Raw genomic sequence first — 21,010 nt, 5'->3', positions numbered from 1 at the left:
CGGGGCTAGGGTGGAGCAGTGAATTCAGATAAGATATTTAATATTATCAGATGTCATTTTAAAACTGTAACAGCAGTGCAGTGCTGCCCAGGAGGATGGCAGCACTTAAGTCACATTCAACTTCTGGGCTTTAGTTATCCTGGGAACCAGTCTGCCCTCTTAGGGGAAATTGATTGAGAGAACTGATGTACTCTTCTATACAAAAAGGCAACAGAAAATGGTGCCATTTCCAAGCACTCACCAAAATGTAGTCAGTATTTAGTGTGTGAAATTCTACTCATATCTTTTTCTTCACAATTAGAAAAGGGCTGTGCACATTGAATACTTATTCTGAAAAATTGAATATGTATGGTTGTAGATCATTCATTTATAAACATGTTTTGAGTGGCAACTGACACACACGTACACACATACTCCAACATAGCAATTAAATACCCAGGCTATTAATTTCTCCATATTACCTGAAAAGAAAGTCTGAATGAACCACTAAAATCTCCATTCAGTAGTTGCAGTCTTGAAGATAGATTCTGCAGCAAATCAGATCGATACTCTGAAAACATTGTGAACAACTCTGGGCTCTCTTTGAGTGTGCATGACAGATAATATACTACTGGGAAAATCTTAGCACAGCTTATAGAAAGGAATTGGTGATACAGAATTGACTCAGAATCAGATATGGTTAAGGATAAATAAAACTGAAAGACTCATTGTAGCAGTTGGAAGAGCCTGGAAAAATTAACTCCTCTAAGGAGGAGAATTATTTCCAGATTACAGAGGTTTTCTTATTTAGCTAGTATTATTTCTGTTATCTGTTAGACAATTTGTATACATATTCAGTATCAAATTTAGGCACTGAATTGAGAAAGGTTTTATTTTATTTTTCTTTAAGACTATTAGATGTTTGCCAGGAAAGGCTAATTGTGAGTTATCCATCAATATAAACAGTAAAAAAAATTCAGCCAAAGATCAAATTTATTGGACAATCTGTTGTTTAGTTGCTAAGTCACGTTCAACTCTTAGACCCCATGGACTATAGCCTGCCAGCTTCTCTGTCCATGGGATTTCCTAGGCAAGAATACTGAAATGGTTTGCTGTGCCCTCCTCCAGGGGATCTTCCTAACCCAGGGATCAAGCCTGAGTCTTCTGCATTGGCAGGTGGATTCTTTACCACTGAACCACCAGGGAAGCCTCATTGGAGAGCCTCTTCTCAGCAGTTTTTAAGTATATTGTCTTGATTTTTTCACAATTCTGTCCCAGGGTCTAATGGCTATTGATTGTCCTTATACTGGCATCGTGGACTATCGGCAGGTGGCTTTGTCATTTGCCAAGGATTTCCAAGAAGCAGGTGGCTCTATTTTGACCAGTTTTGAAGTAGAAGATATTGAAATGGCTAGAGAAAGTCCTTCAAGAAGTAAAGATGGTAAGCTGTCCTTATGTTTTCTGTTGAATACTTGAATTGACTTTAAAGAAATTTGGGACTGTTTCTGTCTAGGGTAGCATGATAAGAGGGTCACCAGTAGGGCACAGAGCTGGAGGCAGGTGCAGAAGTGAAATTAGCTCCCAAAGACTTTCCTATCCAATAGGTTAGACTCAGAATCCCCTGGGGATGCTTGTTAAAAATGCAGATTTTAGCATCCTCCCAGGGACAGGGGAGCCTGGTGGGCTGCCATCTATGGGGTCACATAGAGTCAGACACTACTGAAGCAACTTAGCAGCAGCAGCAGTCTTACTGAATCAGACTGTCTGGGGATAGGACATGACTCAGCCATTCTGAACCCCCCACCCCCAATTCCCCCACTGTAGCCTGTACTTAAAGTTTATTTTGTTTTGCTTTGGGGGCACAGATTTTTTTTTTTTTAAACCAAATGAATTAGTTGTTAAGCCTTAAATTTGTTGTTTGGAAATTTGAAGGGAAAAAGAAGTAGTGCTCAGTTCGTTCTTTCTTGACAAGCCTTTAAGGAGGTCTGGGCTATCTGAAGCAATCATTTTCCCAGTGTTCTTCTAAATTCTAAGATGATGAGCAAAATTGTTAAATAGTTGAGATTGTTAGGTAGATAGCATAATCAATTAATTTTTGATGTAAGTAAGTAAATCATATTCTTTATCTGCTATCCATATGCATTATAGGTCTTTAAGATCACATGTATCTGACTGGGAACAAATTTTAGAAATAGTTTATCATTGGAAATTTTGTGTTGTAACAACTCTTGCTTCTCTATACAACCTAGAATCTGCAAGGATTCAGATAATGAACACTTGAATGACAAGTGTCATAGCATTCTTCCAGTGGAAAAATACATGCTGATTTGTGATGGTCCATTTTGTAGCATGTTTTCTAGGATTATGGTTCACAGAAAAGCTGCGCCTTCTAATGTTGGAGCTGAGGTGGGGAATGGTTTACAGATTAAATGAATTACAATAAAATATGCTAAAAAAAAACATGCCAGAGTTTTATATATTGTCAAATATTAACCAGTTTAATCTCGCTACTTGGTAAAAAGAAAACTTTAGAATGAAAAGTAGGAGCCAGTCATGGTTATGACGGAAATAATCCTTGAAATTTATGACTAGAATAATATTTCATTTAATGTAGGCCTTCTTTTGCTAAAAATAAATTTTTTACTATTTTTTTTTTCAGGGATGAAATATCCAATTGTTATAAGGAACACAAAGGTAAAGATTCTTTTTTTAAAAAAATCTTTATTTATGTATTTGGCTGTGCCAGGTCCTAGTTGTGTCATGGAGGATCTTGTAGTTGCAGCTTGCAGGCTCTTGGGATTGTTAGTTGTGGTATGTGGGATCTAGTTCTACCACCAAGGATCGAACTTGAGCCCCTTGCATTGGAAGCACAGAGTCTTAACCACCAGAGTCTTAATCAGGGCAGTCCCAAGATTCTTAAGTAAACTACTTTCATCTACTTTATTTACTGTCATCTTCTTCCTTAAAAAGTTGAATTAAACCACAGTGCTGTATTTTATGTCATTGAATGAAATTTGCCTACTGTAAAAGTTATTCTGAGAAAAATCCTTTGGGAACAATGTAACAACTTTCATTCTAAGAAGGGTTGCAACTTGGAAACGTCTTCATCAAGTGATTGTGCCAGCAAAGGATAGGATTATAAGCACTTGGAGTAATGAAAAATGATAGATGTTTTATCGTTTCTGCCTACTTATCTACATGAAATTACTATTAACTCTCTGCTAATTATAAAACTTTGGGGACAGGGAGCAGGCCATGCAGGGAGAGATAGGCTGCTTTTCTTCATCTTCTCATGGTCTAAAACAAGAATTATTGAATAGCATAGAAGTATTGCATTAGCTGTTTGTTCACTGAACGATCAGAGTTCAGTCAGTCAGGAGAGTAGAGTCATCGATGAGTATATTGTAGGAATTAGGCCTTACACAGTTTTGAAAGTAGCGAGGTGAAAATTCAGAAGGGGAGTTGGTAGATCAGGAGGCATCTCCAGCCAGTTTCTGAGAAGCCAAGTGTGTCCAGCTGCTAAAGTTGGAATGCAAGCAGGAAGCTTTGTCTGTACCCAAGTGGTGGCTGGGGCAGTGCTTGGCCAGTAGGATGGGTAGTCAGGAGGTGAGCTGAAGGTGGAGTTGTAATTTATCAATACTTGGCAGTGGGTGTTTGGGCCAGAGGTGACCTTCAGGGAATAGTGTGGTTGCTGCTGTACCTCTGCCTCCCAGATCATATGCAGTTGCTGTTTGGTCAGCTTTAAGTTAGAAGCATGTAAGGAAGCATCAATCCCAGCATCACCGAAGTGACACCATAAATCCCCTGCAGTCCCTCCCTTTTCAACTTGGCATGCACTCACACCCCTTATAACTGCATTTATGAAAGAGTAGAACAATTATGCTTCCATCCACAAGGTGGAACTATCTTTCATACACCTGAAGACAAGCTTTCTCTCCAAAAAGGATACAAAGTCTACTTTTATTGATTGTGAATGTTTATTTCTTTTCTATCTGAGTCACTCTCCCACTTTGAGATCCTGCAATATAAATCCTGAGATAAAAGGTTAACCACTATTTAAGCATCTTAAGTCTCAACTGGAGGTAATTTTTCTTCCTAGGAGACGTGTGGCAACATCTGGAAACATTTTTCTCATCACACCTAGTAGAAGTGGAAGTGGCGGGGCGGGGGGCGGGGCACTGCTACTGGCATTTAGTGGGTAGAGGCCAGGAAATCTGCTAAGCATTCTACAATGTGAGAGACAGGTCCCCACAACAAAGGGGCATCTGGTCCCACATGTCAATAATGCTGAAGTTGAGAAACCCCATGTTAGAGGATGGGGAAGTGGCAGAAATGGGTGTGCTAGTTGTCTAGGGCTTCCATAACATAGTACTACACACTGGGTGGCTTAAGCAGCAGAAATCTATTTTTCCACATCTCTAGAGGCTAAAAATCTAGGTCCACGTGCCATCAGGGTTGGCTTCTGGTGTGATCTCTCTTCTCAGGCTGTGGCTGGCTGCCTTTGTCCTTAAGTGGCCTTTTCTCTGTGCCTGCACACATGCAGAGAGAGAGTGGGAGAGAGCAGTCTCTTTCCCCTATAAGAACACCAGTCCTATGAGATTAGGGTTCCACTTTACAGACCTTATTTAATCTTAATTATCTCCTTAAAGGTCCTATCTCCAAATACAGTCTCATTGGGCATTAGGACTTCAACCTATAAATCTGAGGAAGACACAGTTCACTCTAGTAACAATGATCTTAAAGAAAGAGTTGGGTAATTTATAGGCAATTATATTTTATTTTAGAATAATAAAGAAATACCCCTAGCTACTACACTCCTCATTTCTGTCACCAGTCGTATGGTCATAGCAGATATTTATGATTTCCTTCTTCCACTACTCATTCCATAGGCCCTTTGCCCTTGGCAAGCATCTCAGCTGGTAATGGTTCCTAGTTTGCTGGGGTAACTCAAACTTCCATTCCTAAAGTGTCTGTGCGCTTAGCAGCCCTGCTTGTTTTGGGTTGTGGGTTCCATTTTTGGGTTCCATTAACTTTTATAATAACATATGGGGAAACTAAAACATATCCCAGGAAAGCTACATCCCAGACATACTTCTCTTTATCATCTCTGAGCCCTCTATGTGGTAGCAACTCAGTGTTCCCTTGAGAGAATCGGTCATCCCACCCAGAACAGTTAATTCCTTCTGCCTATTGATTCACTGCCAGGAGGAGCCCAGAGTGACCAGGTATGACAGTATCAATTTCTGACTTAATGGAACCATTGCTTATTTTCTAATGGAAGCATTTTTTCCCTTGGAAACCAAGACCTCTAGACCATCAGAGCCAAAAATTGTAGGGCTAGGAAGCAAACATTTCATAAGCAGTTTATTATAATAGTAAGGAGCTACTCCCATTTTCTACCACTTGATTTCCAGACCTGTGAATCCTGGCTGTGGAAGAAGCAACACCAGGTATGAGTCACTGGTTTAGAGCATGTAGAGAATCCTGGAAGACATTGCCCCGAGCCTATAGGTGTTGCCAGCCAGCTAGTGCTGTTGCTGGATCTTCAAAAGCTCATTCTACTTTTTGTCACCCAGTAGCTTCAGGATTGTGGGGTAAATGGTAAAATTAGTGCATTCCACAAGCATGAACCTATTTTTATGCTTCATTTCCTGGAAAATAAGCTCACTGATCAGAAGTAATGCTTTTGAGTAAAATACCATTAATAGTGAATAAAGCATCCTGTAAGTTCACAGATGGTGGTTTCCATAGAAGCATTGCAGGTGAGGAAGATGAATTTATATCCAGAGCAAGTGTCTACTCCAGTGAGGACTAAGTGCTGCCTTTGGTTTTTGATTGAAGTGGTCCAGGGACCATGTCAGTGGCTATGTTGATCTCTGCTGTTGGCCGATCGAGCATTCACCTGTGGCTGTAAATAGATCAGCCTTGGTGAATAAGTCCATGTTGTTAAACCCATGCATTACCTCCTTGCTGCCATAACCATTTAGTTCATGAAGCCATTGTGTGTGGACGGGGTGCCTGGGGACAGAGGCTAGCTAACATCCACAGGGCAGGTCATCTTGTCTACTGATTATTAAAATTTTCCTCTTCCATGATCACTCTTCAGTGAGCATTCATAGAGAACCCAAATATCTTTTTTATCTGAACCTGTTTTGAGAGATCCATTCACATACCTTTTCTCCAGAGCTCCTTTCTCTGACCATCCAGCAAATAGCCATTGCACATGAAACAGTATAGATCCATACTTCTAGCCATCTCTCCTTCTAGGTAAGATAAATAACCAGGTATGACATTCTGTGTTCTGTTCCCTTGGGAAGATTGCCCTTTACTACAGACCTTCAGGGCCACTCCCAAGTGGGGCGCTGGTGCTGTAGCTCTTCTTTTCAAGTGATGTCAGAATGTTGTGCAGAACCATTTGTCAAGCTGGCCTGTATTTTCTTCTTCCTTGGTCAGCTGATCACTTTCCATGGGGCTGAGGGAGCAGGTCCAGAGGGAGGAGATGATTTAGCAGTGGAGGTCATGGGCATTTGAGCCACTTGCCTCCACAACTTATGTGTGCCTGCAGGACCTATACATTTCTGATCTTGTATATTCCACTTCCTCTTGATGACAGAGTGCTGTGTACACACCCAGTTTTGTGGCCTGGTGAGTAATGGGTAGTTCAAATGGTAACTTGGTGACCTGTGGTCAAGTGTTGAATCAAAGGCAGAAGCCCTTTCTCAAAAGCAGGCTAATTACCTTCAGAGGATGGTGTAACTTTCCTCCAAAATCCTAAAGTTCTGTGCTGTGATTCCTCCTATAGGGGCCTACCGAAGTCTCCTTAAAACATCATGATCAGCCACAAACTTGAATTACTGTCAGAGCTGCTGGATCATGTGGCCCAAGTGGCAGAACAGCCAGGGTGTCCATTCAGAAAAGGATTAAGAAGCAGAATGGTCAGCAGTGGTGGGAAGTGCAGGCCTGGTGGGGAGTAAATCCTGTAAAACTGAGGTCTCCAGTGACTTTAGAAACGAGATATTAAAAAGAAAATAAGTATATAAAATCATTATAGTTATTCTCTGCCTGGAGATTTCTATCACTTCTGGAATTTCTATGAAGGACTTGATCCTGAGAAGTCAGCCAGTTCCCTTTTCTGCAAACTTTCGACTTTGATCAGTGGGTCTTTATGAAACATAAAATGAACAAAAAATCAGCAAGCCCGATTTTAACCTTCACTGGAGATTTTACCGTGGCCTTCTTGAGTTCCAGACCATTATTTCTGCAGATAATAAAATTCATTTCCACATTGGGTATTTCAGGGAGTCTCCTGATGAACCAACCTCCTGTATATGTTGGTATGTGAAAGTGAAAGTGAAGTCGTTCAGTCGTGTCCGACCCTTTGTGACCCCATGGACTGTAGCCTATCAGGCTCCTCCGTCCATGGGATTTTCCAGGCAAGAGTGCTGGAGTGGGTTGCCATTTCCTTCTCCAGGGGGTCTTCCCAACCCAGGGATCGAACCCAGGTCTCCCGCATTGCAGGCAGACGCTTTACCATGTGAGCAACCAGGGAAGCCCTGGAGCAAAGAAAAATTGTATAATTGATCAAAATGGAGATAACATGTTTGCTGCCATCAGATTTTTTTTTTGATTAAAAAACAAATAAGAAGAAAACTGGTCTCTTGAAAAACATAGATGAAAAATGCACAGAAGCAGCCAGAGCACTGGGTTTACTCTTTGGAACAGAGAACCATGAAGATGAAATATAAAGATAAGAAAGTCACGACAAAGACTTTCCATGAGGCAGGCTTGGTGGTCCCAGTAGAGCAAAATGATGCTGGGTATGGTGAGTTCCCTGAAACAGATGCCAGCTTCAAGGGAATTTGCAAGACAATTGTTGAAGTACTCTCATTCAAGAAATGATGACCTTCATGCAGTTTGCTAGTGATGCATGTGATTATAGAATGAAGCGTAAGTGGGATGGACTTCCCATGTTATGGTTCAGACTGTTTTCATAAAGCTGCTGGCCAGCTTTCACCTCTTGCATATACTCTACGGACAATAAGTCTCTTTGCAGAAATTATTGAAGATTGGCAAACAGGAGTAAAGAGAACACAGACCAACTTGTTGCGTGAGTGAGAATTGGCTTTCTTGATGTATAATATTTTAAAGCATTAATGTTAAACCTGTGAATTTTGTTTTCAAGAAGTACATAAAACAAACTGTTGGAAACATTTACTTAAAACTTTTATAAAGCTAAAAAAAAAGAAGGATTAAAAGTCTGTTTCTACCCCTGGCCTAAGGAACTAAGGAACTAAAGTATGGCATCATGTGATCCAAGATACACAGGGGCCTGTGGGAAACCAGGGGATATGTATTTCATTCAGCTTCTATAGTTGTTACTTTTATTTTGGCATTTTCCTCTAGTATAATTAAATAATATAACTTAAAATTTTTAATATAATTTTAATATATTTTAAAATTATAAAATTTTGAGTCAGCTTATCAAGTTGAATATCTATGCATTTATAACAAGCTAAAAGAAATGAATTTTTAAAATAAACTTTTGAGGAGAGGAGTTGCAAACTAAAGATTTATAAGTTGAATATGGGGGAAAGGTCTGTTTCACTTGAATGTGTGAAAGTATTAGTTGCATCTGACGCTTGGCCATCCCATGGATTTAGCCCCCAGGTGCCTCTGTCCATGGAATTCTCCAGGCAAGAATACTAGAGTGGGTTGCTATTTCCTCCTCCAGGAAATCTTCCCTACCCAGGGATCAAACCTTGGTCTCCTGCATTGCAGGAAGATTCTTTACTGTCTAAGCCACCAGGGAAGCTTATGAAATACCAATAATGATGAATAGTGTGTTTTTAAAAGACTCTAATGGTTGAACTAATAAGTCACTGTAATTAAAAATTTCCATTTTGGGTGTGAAATTAATGTTACTAAATTATTTAATTTTTTTTTCCTTCGAAATTGTTCCTCAAGTTTTTAAAAGAACTTCTAAGTTATTGCATTCTGGTACCATTCTACAAATTCTTTTATCTTTACGTTTCTCATAAGGCTTATCTTCATTTTATGTTCTAAGAACAAAAGAATTGCTGACTTTTTAAGTAGTAACTAGTAGATTAATATCACGTGAAAAATTTTTTGTACTTCTGGTATATAGTTCTAGATGAACAGAAAAGATATTAACCTACTTAGAAGAGGCATTTTTATTTTTGTTGACATAGTCCTTTGACTTCAAGGGTCTTAAAACTTTCATGAGTTTAGTCTAGCTAATTTGAATTAACTGCAAAGAAGTTTCATTTGATTTTTGTCCAAAGTGTGCTTTTATATCTGTTGAAAAGAGGCTTATCTTGGTAGCTGGGCAAAAATAGGATGAACATAGAGATAGGATAAGGATAAATCAGTAAAGCCTAGAAAGAAAGAGAACACTGAGGCAGATGAGGCTCAGAAACCTCAGAAGCCTCAAGGCTTCAGAAACAGGTCCTCTCGTAAGGAAATCTAGGAACATGAGATTACCTGGAGCGAGAAGGTATTAGTTGTTTCCTCTGTAAGAAATAAAGCAATAGAAATGGAGTATGGTAGGGAATTAGGGTTAAATGAAATCATTTAGGAAATTGAGTCACAAATTGGCTAACCCTATCAGAGTAAAGCAAAAAATATGCAGATGATAATCACAAATAAAATTTATGAAAAAACACAGCCTAAGATTAGTAGTCTCCTAGTCATTAAAGCAAACCTTGACCATAGTGTGCATTCTCAGTAAATAAATGTGGGTTGAAAAGTAGCCTCACTTTGCAAAGTAGATACTGATCAGAAGGGAGACCTTGGTTGCTGGGTAGATTACAGTTGGAGTTGAGCAAGGGTTGAGTGTGAAGCAACCTGAGAGTAATAGGATAATTACCCCTAGATAAGACAGGAGAAGCTATTTGAAATACAGAGGAGTCCAAATGGGTTGAGGCCACCTAAATGAAGGTGGCTTCTTCCTGCAATAAGTAGTGAAGAAGTTCCACGGTAGGTCTTTGTAAAAAAGAGCTGTCTGTATGTGGCTTGTTGGGTATCCTCGCTAGGTCAACCACTATAACCCTAAAGTACAAAATTTGAGGTGATATCCTCTTGTGTGCCACTGCTCTAAGTTTCTACCTTCCAACTAAATGCTGAAGAACTTCTTTTGCTGATACTTGTATTTAATCTCATCTTTTAAAAAGAATAAAAAGATGGGAATTCCCTGGCCGTCCAGTGGTTAGGACATTTTCACTGCAGGGGCCTGGGTTCAATACCTGGTGAGGGAACTAAGATCCTGCAAGCTGTGTGATGCAGCTGTAAATGAATGAATGAATGATCCATATCTGTGCCTTTATTGTCTTTGCTATCACCTATTCTTTCTGCTTCCCAGAAGTCACTGTTCTTTTCTCTTGCCCTAGGGAGAGGAGGTTCAATGTCAGTATGTTGTGACATGTGCAGGACTTTACTCAGACCGTATTTCCGAGTTGAGTGGCTGCAATCCCAATCCTCGAATTGTACCATTCCGGGGAGATTACCTAGTCTTGAAGCCAGAAAAGCGCTATCTTGTAAAAGGAAATATTTATCCGGTAGGTAATGATACATTTGGCTTCCCAGATGGCTCAGTGGTAGGGAATCCACCTGCCAATGCAGGAGACGCAGATTTGATCCTTGAGTGGGGATGATCCCCTGGAGGAGGAAATGGCAGCTTGCTCCAGTATTCTTATCCATGGGAAAATCCCATGGGCAGAGGAGCCTGATGGGTAACAGTTCATAGAGTCACAAAGAATCAGACACGGCTGAGCGACTGAGCACACACACATGCCAGCCATGATACCTCTGCTTTCTCAAGATGCTTGTGGCAAAAAGGGAATGAAACAAAAACTTTTCCCAGGGTTAGACGCAAGAGATATTTTAAAGGGCTTTTTAGTTCAAGCATTCCACCCGTTTCTCTGGGTTAAATCCCTACATCTTTGTTCTGATATCATGGCTACCCATACTGTCCATGGAATTTCTCCAGGCCAGAATACTGGAGTGGGTAGGCTTTCCTTTCTCCAGGGGATCTTTCTAACCTAGGCATCAAACCCAGGTCTCCTACATTGCAGGCAGATTCTTTACCAGCTGAGCCACAAGGGAAGCGCTAAATTGTCAGTACTTGCTCACAAGTACTGGAAAGCTTGAGTGTACCACAGGAAGAACAGTGAGGAAAGAACCTGATTCTCCCGCCTCTCTCTGGAAGGAGTATTCCTAAGAGAACTTTTCCTTATAACAAGCCCAGATGCCGGTCTTCTGTCTTAGTTCACTTATCTATAAGTGCAGGAAAGGGGATGTGGCCACTCTGTAGTTTCATGGTGTAAAAGACATAGGCATTTAAATGAAAAGCTCGTTCTTCTGTCTGGACCTACTGGGTTGAACTACGAGTATTCAGCTATTCAGTGTTTTTAATCTTGCCAAAACTTCCATCATCTGTTCTAACCTGTTACATTCCCACTTGACAAAAGCCTGTGTTATGAAGGTGGGTTTTTTCCTGGCGTTCTGATTTTGCTTGTCAGCTGCGTAGATTCCTAGGTGGGGACGGTAGGAGTGGGGAATAACCTAAAGTAGGACAGTTTTTTCTTTACCCAGAAAGAGGAATAGATGGGACAGTGTGCCTCATGATCATGGCATCAGGTTTCCTGTGTGGCCTTTCTAGGCAGAAGCACGTATGTAGAAAAGTATTATCTGAGCACAGATCACAAGTAAATGCATGGGGAGAAGGTGTTTTATATTACCTGGTCAATGTTTGTGTGTATAATAAAATGCAGTATGAAATGGGGCTCTGTTTGCTCTGTTAAATCTGTAGGTCCCCGATAGCCGATTTCCTTTCCTAGGAGTTCACTTCACACCAAGGATGGATGGCAATATTTGGCTAGGGCCAAATGCAGTTCTTGCCTTTAAACGAGAAGGCTACAGACCCTTTGACTTCAGTGCCAGAGATATTATGGATATAATCATCAAGAGGTAACTTAATTTCCTTAAAAAATGATTTTAAGTGCTTATACTTTTAATATGGAAAAAATTTTTTTCTTGATATTAGGTTTATTTGGATAAATCTTCATATTTGTGATTGGTATATTGGTTTAAAAAAAATTAACCTGAATTAAGAGCTTTATGAAATAAGCTAAATCTTCATATTTGTGATTGGTATATTGGTTTAAAAAAAAATTAACCTGAATTAAGAGCTTTATGAAATAAGCATAACATTTTAACTACCTCAAGAAAATTCTGATGAGCCAGGGTGATGTTTTGGTTAAAAAAGAGCCAAGAGTGATCCCCTGTCTGACAATCCAAATCTTGTTTTGCTAACCTTTAGTTGAGTTTGAAAAGAAAGTTTCTCTCAAAATCAATAGATGGTTTACTTTGATAAAATCATTTCAGGATAGTCACCATGATTTTGAAAACCTCTGGAGAAACTGCTGATAAGCAAGGTTGTTTCCTTTTCTGGAAACTTAGCAATACTGCTACATTGATATGAAGTGCAGATCCTTTACTATGGCAAGAAATAACTCACTGAAGTATTTTGACCTTTTAGCAGTGTTGCTAGAGGGTTTCACATCATCAAAATCACTAGAAAGCTTTCAGAGCTCTACTTGCGTTTCACCCTGCACAGATTCTGAAACCAGTTTAGGGTGGGGCTTCCCAGCTGTGTGCTTATAAAAATACATATGAGCACAGGCTCCCCAGAGTCTCACTTGAGAATCACTACTAGTGTATCTGACCTCTGGCTGACTAAAGAGAAGTAGGGTAAATGTCCCAGATGTTTAATACCTGAATTAAAAAATCTGTAAATGCCTTTTAGGTGTGTTTTAAGAGCAGGTAACATTGCATTAGAAAGCCCTGGTTTGGGCAGGCTTTATAGAATCCTAGTTTTAGTTTGAAACCAGCACCCCCTGGGAATTTGAATTTGAAAGGTATTTACTTCTGGAATTTGGAAGGTATTCCTTCGATGAAGTTTCCTTTTAACGTAGGCCAAAAGTTGATTTTCTTTTTAATATGTGGTGTTTTGGCCTAGATTTCTGTGGTTCCACCCTCCTCCCCGCCACCCCCCAACCTGAATCTAATAGTTGTATAGATGTTTTACAGTAATAAAGAATTCTTTCTCATGATTTTATTTTCTTTGCTTTCAGTGGCTTGATTAAACTGGTGTTCCAGAATTTCTCCTATGGAGTTAATGAAATATACAAAGCATGTTTTCTCAGTGCAACAGTGAAGCACCTTCAAAAGTTTATCCCTGAAATTACTATCAGTGATATACTTAGGTAAGGAAAAGCTATAAGGTTTGTAAATGCATTCATGACCTATGTGAACTTGGGAGGTGAGTCTGACTGTGTGATTCTAAGCACCCATGCAATTAGTGTGTGCCCTGAATTTTTGCGTGCTTGTCTACAATGCAGGAGACCTGGGTTTGATCCCTGGGTTGGGAAGATCCCCTGGAGAAGGAAATGGCAATCCACTCCAGGACTATTGCCTGGAAAATCCCATGGACAGAGGAGCCTGGTAGGTACAGGCCATGGGGTCACAAAGAGTCGGACACAACTGAGCGACTTCACTTTCTTTCTTTCACTTTTCTCTTTCTTGACAAGTTGCTCCTTCCCCTTGCAGTTTGGGTGTTGCTGCCTCACTCCCCTTAGTGCTTGAACTAGGTCTGTTTATGCTTGTCTAGAGAGACCAGCACTAAGCTGTACTTCATTGCAGTTATATTATGACGCCATCTTCACCCTTGTGTCTAGCTATCACTCATAATAAAACATCTCACCTGAAAGTTTTTTAATCTCCCTGGCCACTTGTGATTCCAAAGCCTTCTGACTTCAGTTCTGTGCAAGATCATTGATCACCATGTTACCTAATTAGGTAGTAAGCATGTTAAAACATTATACTTTAATTGATTCTTAAAACCTTTTAGAAACATAACTCATACCTGCTGTCTTACCTTACTTCCTCTCTACTTATTTTGCTGGTTCTTGGGTCCTATTGCACTCAAGGACTATTTGCAGAACAGGAGTGGGAAATAGTACGGTAGCAATCAGTTTAAGTCCTTGCTACAGGGGTGTGGGACAAAGGAAGGACTATTTAAAATTTTTTAATTTTCTTATTTGTCCTAAATACCACATAAGCCTGTTTCCTTTGCGGTGGTATTTTTAGGGTGCTCACCGTTTTTCCTGAACTGGCCATTTGTTAGGCCTAATCAACCATGGTCTTTGAGGCTCCCTCTTCCCTGAACCGATCCCTCCATGAATCTCTAGAGCACCATGTCTGTCTGTCTCCTCAGTAACAGCTGCAGGACTCGCCTGGTGTAAAATGTCAGCAGCTCGACTCTGTATCTAGGAGAAGAGCAATGATCACGTCAGCTGTCTCCCTCAGGGTAGCATCCTGGTCTAAATCTGACTTATGTGTCATTCCTAGACCAGGCTCTTTGAATGCTTAGAACTATTAAACCGAGCAAATGTTTTTACTCTTATCTTTCTCACCCCTCTACTCACCTTCGGAAATGGAAAGGATAAAAATATCTAGGCTTTATGTTCTTTCACTCACCTATAAATGAAGGCTTTTATGTTTTCACTGGTTTTTTTAGCAGTCTTGTTATGTTTTGTATCTGAAAATAGATGGGTCAAATCAAGTGTCTTTTACTGCTGTTAATATTCCTTAGAAAATACAACAGATGGGTGTAGTGAATTCTATACATAAATAGTTGGAATGAATTCACTACCTAGATTTGATTACCACACTTTTGTAGAAGTCTGAGGAAAATGCTTTAGACCAGTGTATTTCATATACTAGAACTGAGCTTGGAGCTTGTGAGTTTTGGTGAATACTCTTGTCTCTGGGAGGAAGGGAGTGGATTTCAGTTACAAGTCTCATTACCATGTAGTAGAAAACACACAGCAGTGTAGACTGGTGCATTTGGGGACAAGTTCAACTCAATCACATATGCGTTTCTTTCTAAAGAAAGAGAAGCTGAACATATTTAGCAATTCCATTTGATTCCTGTAGCTATGAAATGCAAGAAATTATCAGTAATAAAAAGAAAATTGTAGAAGATATGTTTGATACCATTTATATGTTTATACCATATTGTATATGGATTTCACATGTAAAAATAAAAACAAACATGGGAGTGATAAATACCTAATTGAAGAGAAAAGTTAACTCTAGGGAAAGAAGAGAATGGGATCCAGAGAGTTTGACAGGGTGCTCCTGCCATATCTATAATGCTTTATTTCCTAAGCTGTTTGATTAAAAAATTGGTGCTCATTATGTTATTCTCCACACCTTACATGCTTAGAATCTTAAATAATCATCATCATCATAATAAATGATATAATTAGGCTTTGCCACATTTTGAAGCCCAGTTCAGTTCAGTTGCTCAGTCGTGTCCGACTCTGTGGCCCCATGAATCGCAGCACTCCAGGCCTCCCTGTCCATCACCAACTCCCGGAGTTCACTCAGACTCACATCCATCGAGTTGGTGATGCCATCCAGCCATCTCATCCTCTGTCATCCCCTTCTCCTCCTGCCCCCAATCCCTCCCAGCATCAGAGTCTTTTCCAGTGAGTCAACTCTTCGCATGAGGTGGCCAAAGTATTGGAGTTTCAGCTTTAGCATCAGTCCTTCCAAAGAACGTCCAGGACTGATCTCCTTTAGAATGGACTGGTTGGATCTCCTTGCAGTCCAAGGGACTCTCAAGAGTCTTCTCCAACACCACAGTTCAAAAGCATCAATTCTTCGGTGCTCAGCTTTCTTCACAGTCCAACTCTCACATCCATACATGACCACTGGAAAAACCATAGCCTTGACTAGACGGACCTTTGTTGGCAAAGTAATGTCTGTGCTTTTGAATATGCTATCTAGGTTGGTCATAACTTTCCTTCCAAGGAGTAAGCGTCTCCCAAGTCCTGCATATCTTGCAACCCATGTGACACCATAAATGCTCTATCATTAATATTGAGGTGGAAGCATATAAGGCAGTTCTGGATAGTAAAAAACAACCAAAGCAGCACTTTTAGTGGGATTTTTAGCTCAAGATGGTGTCCTTTAGTTGCAGTAGCCTCCAAAGGGGATACAGCTTGACTTCTCATTGCCTAGCCATTGCATCTTGGGCAGTAATTTACTGGTGAACATTAGACTGAAATATAAAGTGATAGCCTGTCAAATATATGCATTAGGTATATAAACTTCTCATTATTAAATGATGATCGCTAAGATTCTTAATTTTAGCTTTAAAGCCCCTTAATTGTTCTGTGATTAATTTTGATGTGATAATCTAACTAGTTTGTATGTGTTAGCATTGTAAGGACATAAAACATGAAAACATATTTGCCAAGATCCCCTCTTTTTTCCATTCTTCATTTTGAAAATACCTTCTTGGGAGGTATTTTTCAGGCAAGTAAATTTTCAGGCAAGATGTTTTCATCATAAGTGATAGCTAAAGATTACACAATATCATTGTGAAATGCAAGGGTAAAAGCCAGAAATTCTGTAATAAAGGTGATCAGACCCTTTTGCAAAAAATGGTTTCTCATTCTTGGTACCATTGACATTTGGGCCAAATAACTCTTTTCTGTGGGGGGACTGTCCAATTCATTGTAGGATGTTTAGCAGCATCCCGGGCCTCTACCTACTAGATGCCAGCAGTACTTCCCTGGTATGACAACCCAAATGTCTCTAGACTACCAGATGTCCTCTAGGGGGCAAAATCTCCCCTGATTGAGCACTAATCTAGAGAATGTGGTAGCTTTCACATTACAAAACACTAAGAGAGTCTGGAGAAAATATAATAAAAAAACCCTTTGAAATATTTATTGCTGAGAGTACAAGGAAATAAGGGCATCCCAGAGATGAAAACAAAGAGGAAATAAAAAACCCAAGAATTAAGAGGAATGCTAATGCTGACCTGGAAGGATAGGGAGCATTTTCTGATTTTGATGTCAATATAACTTGAGTTTCATTTTTAATTGATATATGATTCACTTACAATAAAATATGCAGATCTTAAGTGCTCAATGAACTTTGGAATTATATAAACTCATATCTACCACCCAAATCAAGATACATTAGGGACTTATATTTTAATTGCCATTCAAGTGCTGGAAAGAAAGCCCTGGGTCCGTAAAAGGTGAAAAGTTGGAAATGAGATCCCTTTGTAAAGCCAGGGACTCTGGAAGGGCTATACTCTCAGTGAGAAGGAAGTCTAGAGAAAAAATCTGTAAAAATCTAGAACCCTGGGCCTGCACTCACAAACACTTGAAGTTTCAATTTGTACCACCATTTTGATCTAGGAAATGTAAGCTAAGTGTAGATCCAGTCTAGTTTGGATCCTGCTTCAAACTAATATTTTTCCCTCTCACTCTCTCACTTTAAACAGATTAGAGTGAGTGAAAATCAGGGTTATTTGACCACAAACTGAATATTGTTGATAGTAAGCAATTAGTTCAGTCACTCAGTTGTGTCCGACTCTTTGCGACCGCATGGACTGCAGCATGCCATGCTTCCCTGTTCATTACCAACTCCCAGAGCTTTCTCAAACTCATGTCCATCTTGTCGGTGATACCATCTATTCGTCTCATCCTCTGTCGTCCCCTTCTCCTGCCTTCAATCTTTCCCAGCATCAGGGTCTTTTCAAATGAGTCAGTTCTTCTCATCAGGTGGCCAAAGTATTGGAGTTTCAGCTTTAGCATCAGTCCTTCCAGTGAATATTCAGGACTGACTGGTTGGATCTCCTTGCAGTCCAAGGGACTCTCAAGAGTATTCTCCAACACCATAGTTCAAAAGCATCAATTTTCTTCAGTGCTCAGCTTTCTTTATAGTCCAACTTTCACACCCATACATGTTCAGTTCAGTTCAGTTGCTCAGTCATGTCCTACTCTGCAACCCCATGGACTACAGCACACCAGGCCTCCCTGTCCATCACCAATTCCTGGAGCCTACTCAAACTTATGTCCATTGAGTCGGTGATGCCATCCAACCATCTCATCCTCTGTCGACCCCTTCTCCTCCTGCCCTCAATCTTTCCCAGCATCAGGGTCTTTTCAAATGAGTCAGTTCTTTGCATCAGGTGGCCAAAGTATTGGAGTTTCAGCTTCAGCATCAGTCCTTCCAATGAATATTCAGGACTGATTTTCTTTAGGATGGACTGGTTGGATCTCTTTGCTGTCCAAGGGACCCTCAAGAGTTTTCTCCAACACCACAATTCAAAAGCATCAATTCTTCGATGCTCAGCTTTCTTTATAGTCCAACTCTCACATCCATACATGACTGCTGGAAAAACCATAGCTTTGACTAGATGGACCTTTGTTGGCAAAGTAATGTCTCTGCTTTTTAATATGATGTCAAGTTCCATCATAGCTAGTCTTCCAAGGAGCAAGCGTCTTTTAATTTCATGGCTGCAGTCACCATCTGCAGTGATTTTGGAGCCCAAGAAAATAAAGTCTTGTTACTGTTTCCATTGTTTCCCCATCTATTTACCATGAAGTGATGGGACTGGATACCATGATCTTAGTTTTTTGAATGTTGAGTTTTAAGCCAGCTTTTTCACTCTCCTTTTTCACTTTTATCAAGAAGCAATTAGTAGTTTTGTCTTACTATTAGGAATCCTTTTAAGATAAATATACATTGAAGCAGGATGATATGCAATCTAGGGTTTGTTTTAAAATAATCCAGTGGAGAGAGGTAGACAGAGTGGGGTACAGATGAAACAAAATTGGCTGTGTGTTGGTTATTGAAACTGGGTAATACGTACATGGGAGTTCATTATACTGTCCATTTTACTTTTGTACATGTTTAAGATTTCCCATTAAAAAAAAAAAAGGATGTTCCCAGAACGGTAATGTGAAGCTTCTGATAAATGAGAGTTCATTATACTGTTCATTTTATTTATATTATATATATATCAGTGTATTTATTTGTACTGATAAAAGCAAATATAGGTCAGTATATTTATTTTTACCGATAAAAACAAATATAAAACCTTCTGTAGAAGGACATAACTTCAACCCAGCCCCCACACTATTCCCCCAGCTAAAATCCTGCTGAATAGGAACTCACCAGCAAAAGTTACAAAGCACCATATTGAGAGTAAGCAGATAGAATAAATACTAGAATTAGACCCCTAACAATTTAGGGTAATAGTAATATTAGAAACCTTAAAGTAAGTATATGCCAGTGAATTAAAGAAGCAAATGAAATAAACTGAAAAAAGAATAATAATATAAAAAATACCCTAGGCAAAGTTAGAAACCAAATAATCAGAATTTCTAGGAATGACAAATATAGTTCTTAAATTTTAAAACTCAAATGATTAAGTTAGACAGCTGGTTACACCTCCCATAAGAGAAAATTAGTTAATTGGAAGGTAAATCTAAAAAAATTGAGAGAACAGTGTTGCAAGCTAAAAATGCATCGTGTGCAAATTAGAAAATGAACTTATGGTTGCTGGAGAGTGGGGGAGGGATAGTTGGGGAGTTTGGGAAGGTCATGTACACACTGCTATATTCAAAATGGATAACCAACAACTAGAAACTTAAAAAAAAAAAACATGAAACACTTTATTTAATGGGTTCATAGAACTCCATCACCCTCATTACAGAGTACTCATGTTATTCAAGTCCTCACAAAACATTTACATGTCCTTTTGTTGCAGCCCAGTTTGGTTGAATATTAATAATAAAAATACCCTATACCCTTCCATCGAGTTTGGAAATTAAGATGGAATGGTTGACTTGCCCTGTATCACTGCTCCCAATTTAAAAATGCTCATGTGAACTTCTATTTTTAGGTTAACAGTAGATCCCATGGTAAGTTTTATATAATACTAAACTGGCCAAAAATTTTAGTGGGCTTCCCTGGTGGCTCAGTGGTAGAGAATCAGCCTGTTAATGAAGGAGACATGGGTTCAATCCCTGGGTCAGGAAGATCTGGAGAAGGAAATGGCCACCCACTCCAGGATTCTTGCCTGGGAGATCCCATGGACAGAAGAGCCTGGTGGGCTATCATCCATGGGGTTGCAAAAGAATCTGACACAGCTTAGCAACTAAGCAACAAAGATGCCAGTAGTCGCCTGTCATAGCTGTTTTCTAGCCCACAGGATTATGCCTGCCGCAGAATAATAAAGCAATAAATGCAACACTTCTCAGAAGAATGAATGCCATTAGTTACATATTCACCTGTTGTTTCTAGACATATTTAAGGGTCTAAGGCTTGCATTCATATTAAATTTAGTTACAAATAGGGCAAAATATGTTGCTAGAAATAACATTAAATAGCTAAATATAGCTAACTTTGCAAATATTATATTTGCTGAATCATTTGTTCTTTCAGCTATTAAAATAGAATTAAAAGTTAAACAATTAAAATTTTCTAGAGAGCAGTCGCTTGTATGCTCAGTCATGTCTGACTGTGACCCCATGGACTATGGCCCACCAGGCTCCCCTGTCCATGGCATTCTCCAGGCAAGCATACTGGAGTGGATTGCCATTTCCTCCTCCAGGGGATCTTCCCAACCCAGGGATCGAACCTGTGTCTCCTGAATTGGTAGGTGGAGTCTTTGCGCCACCTGGGAAGCCTCTATTGAATACTTCCTATGTACACAAATCTAGACACCAGGGCAGAAATAGGAGTGTTGTGCAAGATTCAATTCGGGCCTATATGGAATCATGCAAAGAAAAACCCTGGAGAAGTGCTATTCTTCCCTGGTGGCTCAGGTTAAAGTGTCTGCCTGGAATGCAGAAGACCAGGGTTCGATCCCTGGGTCTGGAAGATCCCCTGGAGAAGGAAATGGCAACCCACTCTAGTACTCTTGCCTGGAGAATCCCATGGAGGGAGGAGCCTGGTAGGCTACACTCCATGGGGTCGCAAAGAGTCGGACACGACTGAGCGACTTCACTTCATTAAGTGCTGAATAGGGAACATGAACACATGAAGAATTTGATAATTTAAACATTTCATATGAAATAGTTACTTTAGTTCAACCTACATTAAGTTCCTTAGAAAAACTTTATCTTGTATATTGTTT

At 39.7% G+C, this 21,010-nt stretch overlaps 1 protein-coding gene and 1 pseudogene across 6 annotated transcripts in view; both read left to right on the top strand.

The window, feature by feature from the left end:
* Positions 1-21,010, top strand: part of L2HGDH (L-2-hydroxyglutarate dehydrogenase) — a 58,192-nt gene that overhangs the window by 26,427 nt on the left and 10,755 nt on the right. For 4 of the 6 annotated variants that reach the window (XM_069596156.1, XM_069596160.1, XM_069596161.1 and 1 more), the window contains 5 exons: positions 1,258-1,420; positions 2,639-2,673; positions 10,386-10,553; positions 11,807-11,964; positions 13,131-13,262. In XM_069596156.1, the coding sequence (XP_069452257.1) occupies positions 1,258-1,420; positions 2,639-2,673; positions 10,386-10,553; positions 11,807-11,964; positions 13,131-13,262 (656 nt within the window). The remainder of the gene's footprint in view (positions 1-1,257; positions 1,421-2,638; positions 2,674-10,385; positions 10,554-11,806; positions 11,965-13,130; positions 13,263-21,010) is intronic. The other 2 variants (XM_069596158.1, XM_069596159.1) reach the window with 1 other exon arrangement.
* On the top strand, positions 6,810-8,159 carry LOC138444019 (histone PARylation factor 1 pseudogene; annotated as a pseudogene).

The sequence above is a fragment of the Ovis canadensis genome, chromosome 7 (assembly GCF_042477335.2).
Source record: "Ovis canadensis isolate MfBH-ARS-UI-01 breed Bighorn chromosome 7, ARS-UI_OviCan_v2, whole genome shotgun sequence".
In the NCBI taxonomy this organism is placed as follows: domain Eukaryota; kingdom Metazoa; phylum Chordata; class Mammalia; order Artiodactyla; family Bovidae; genus Ovis; species Ovis canadensis.
Note: the sequence above shows the minus strand (reverse complement) of the source record. Positions and strands in the feature narration are given on the sequence as shown.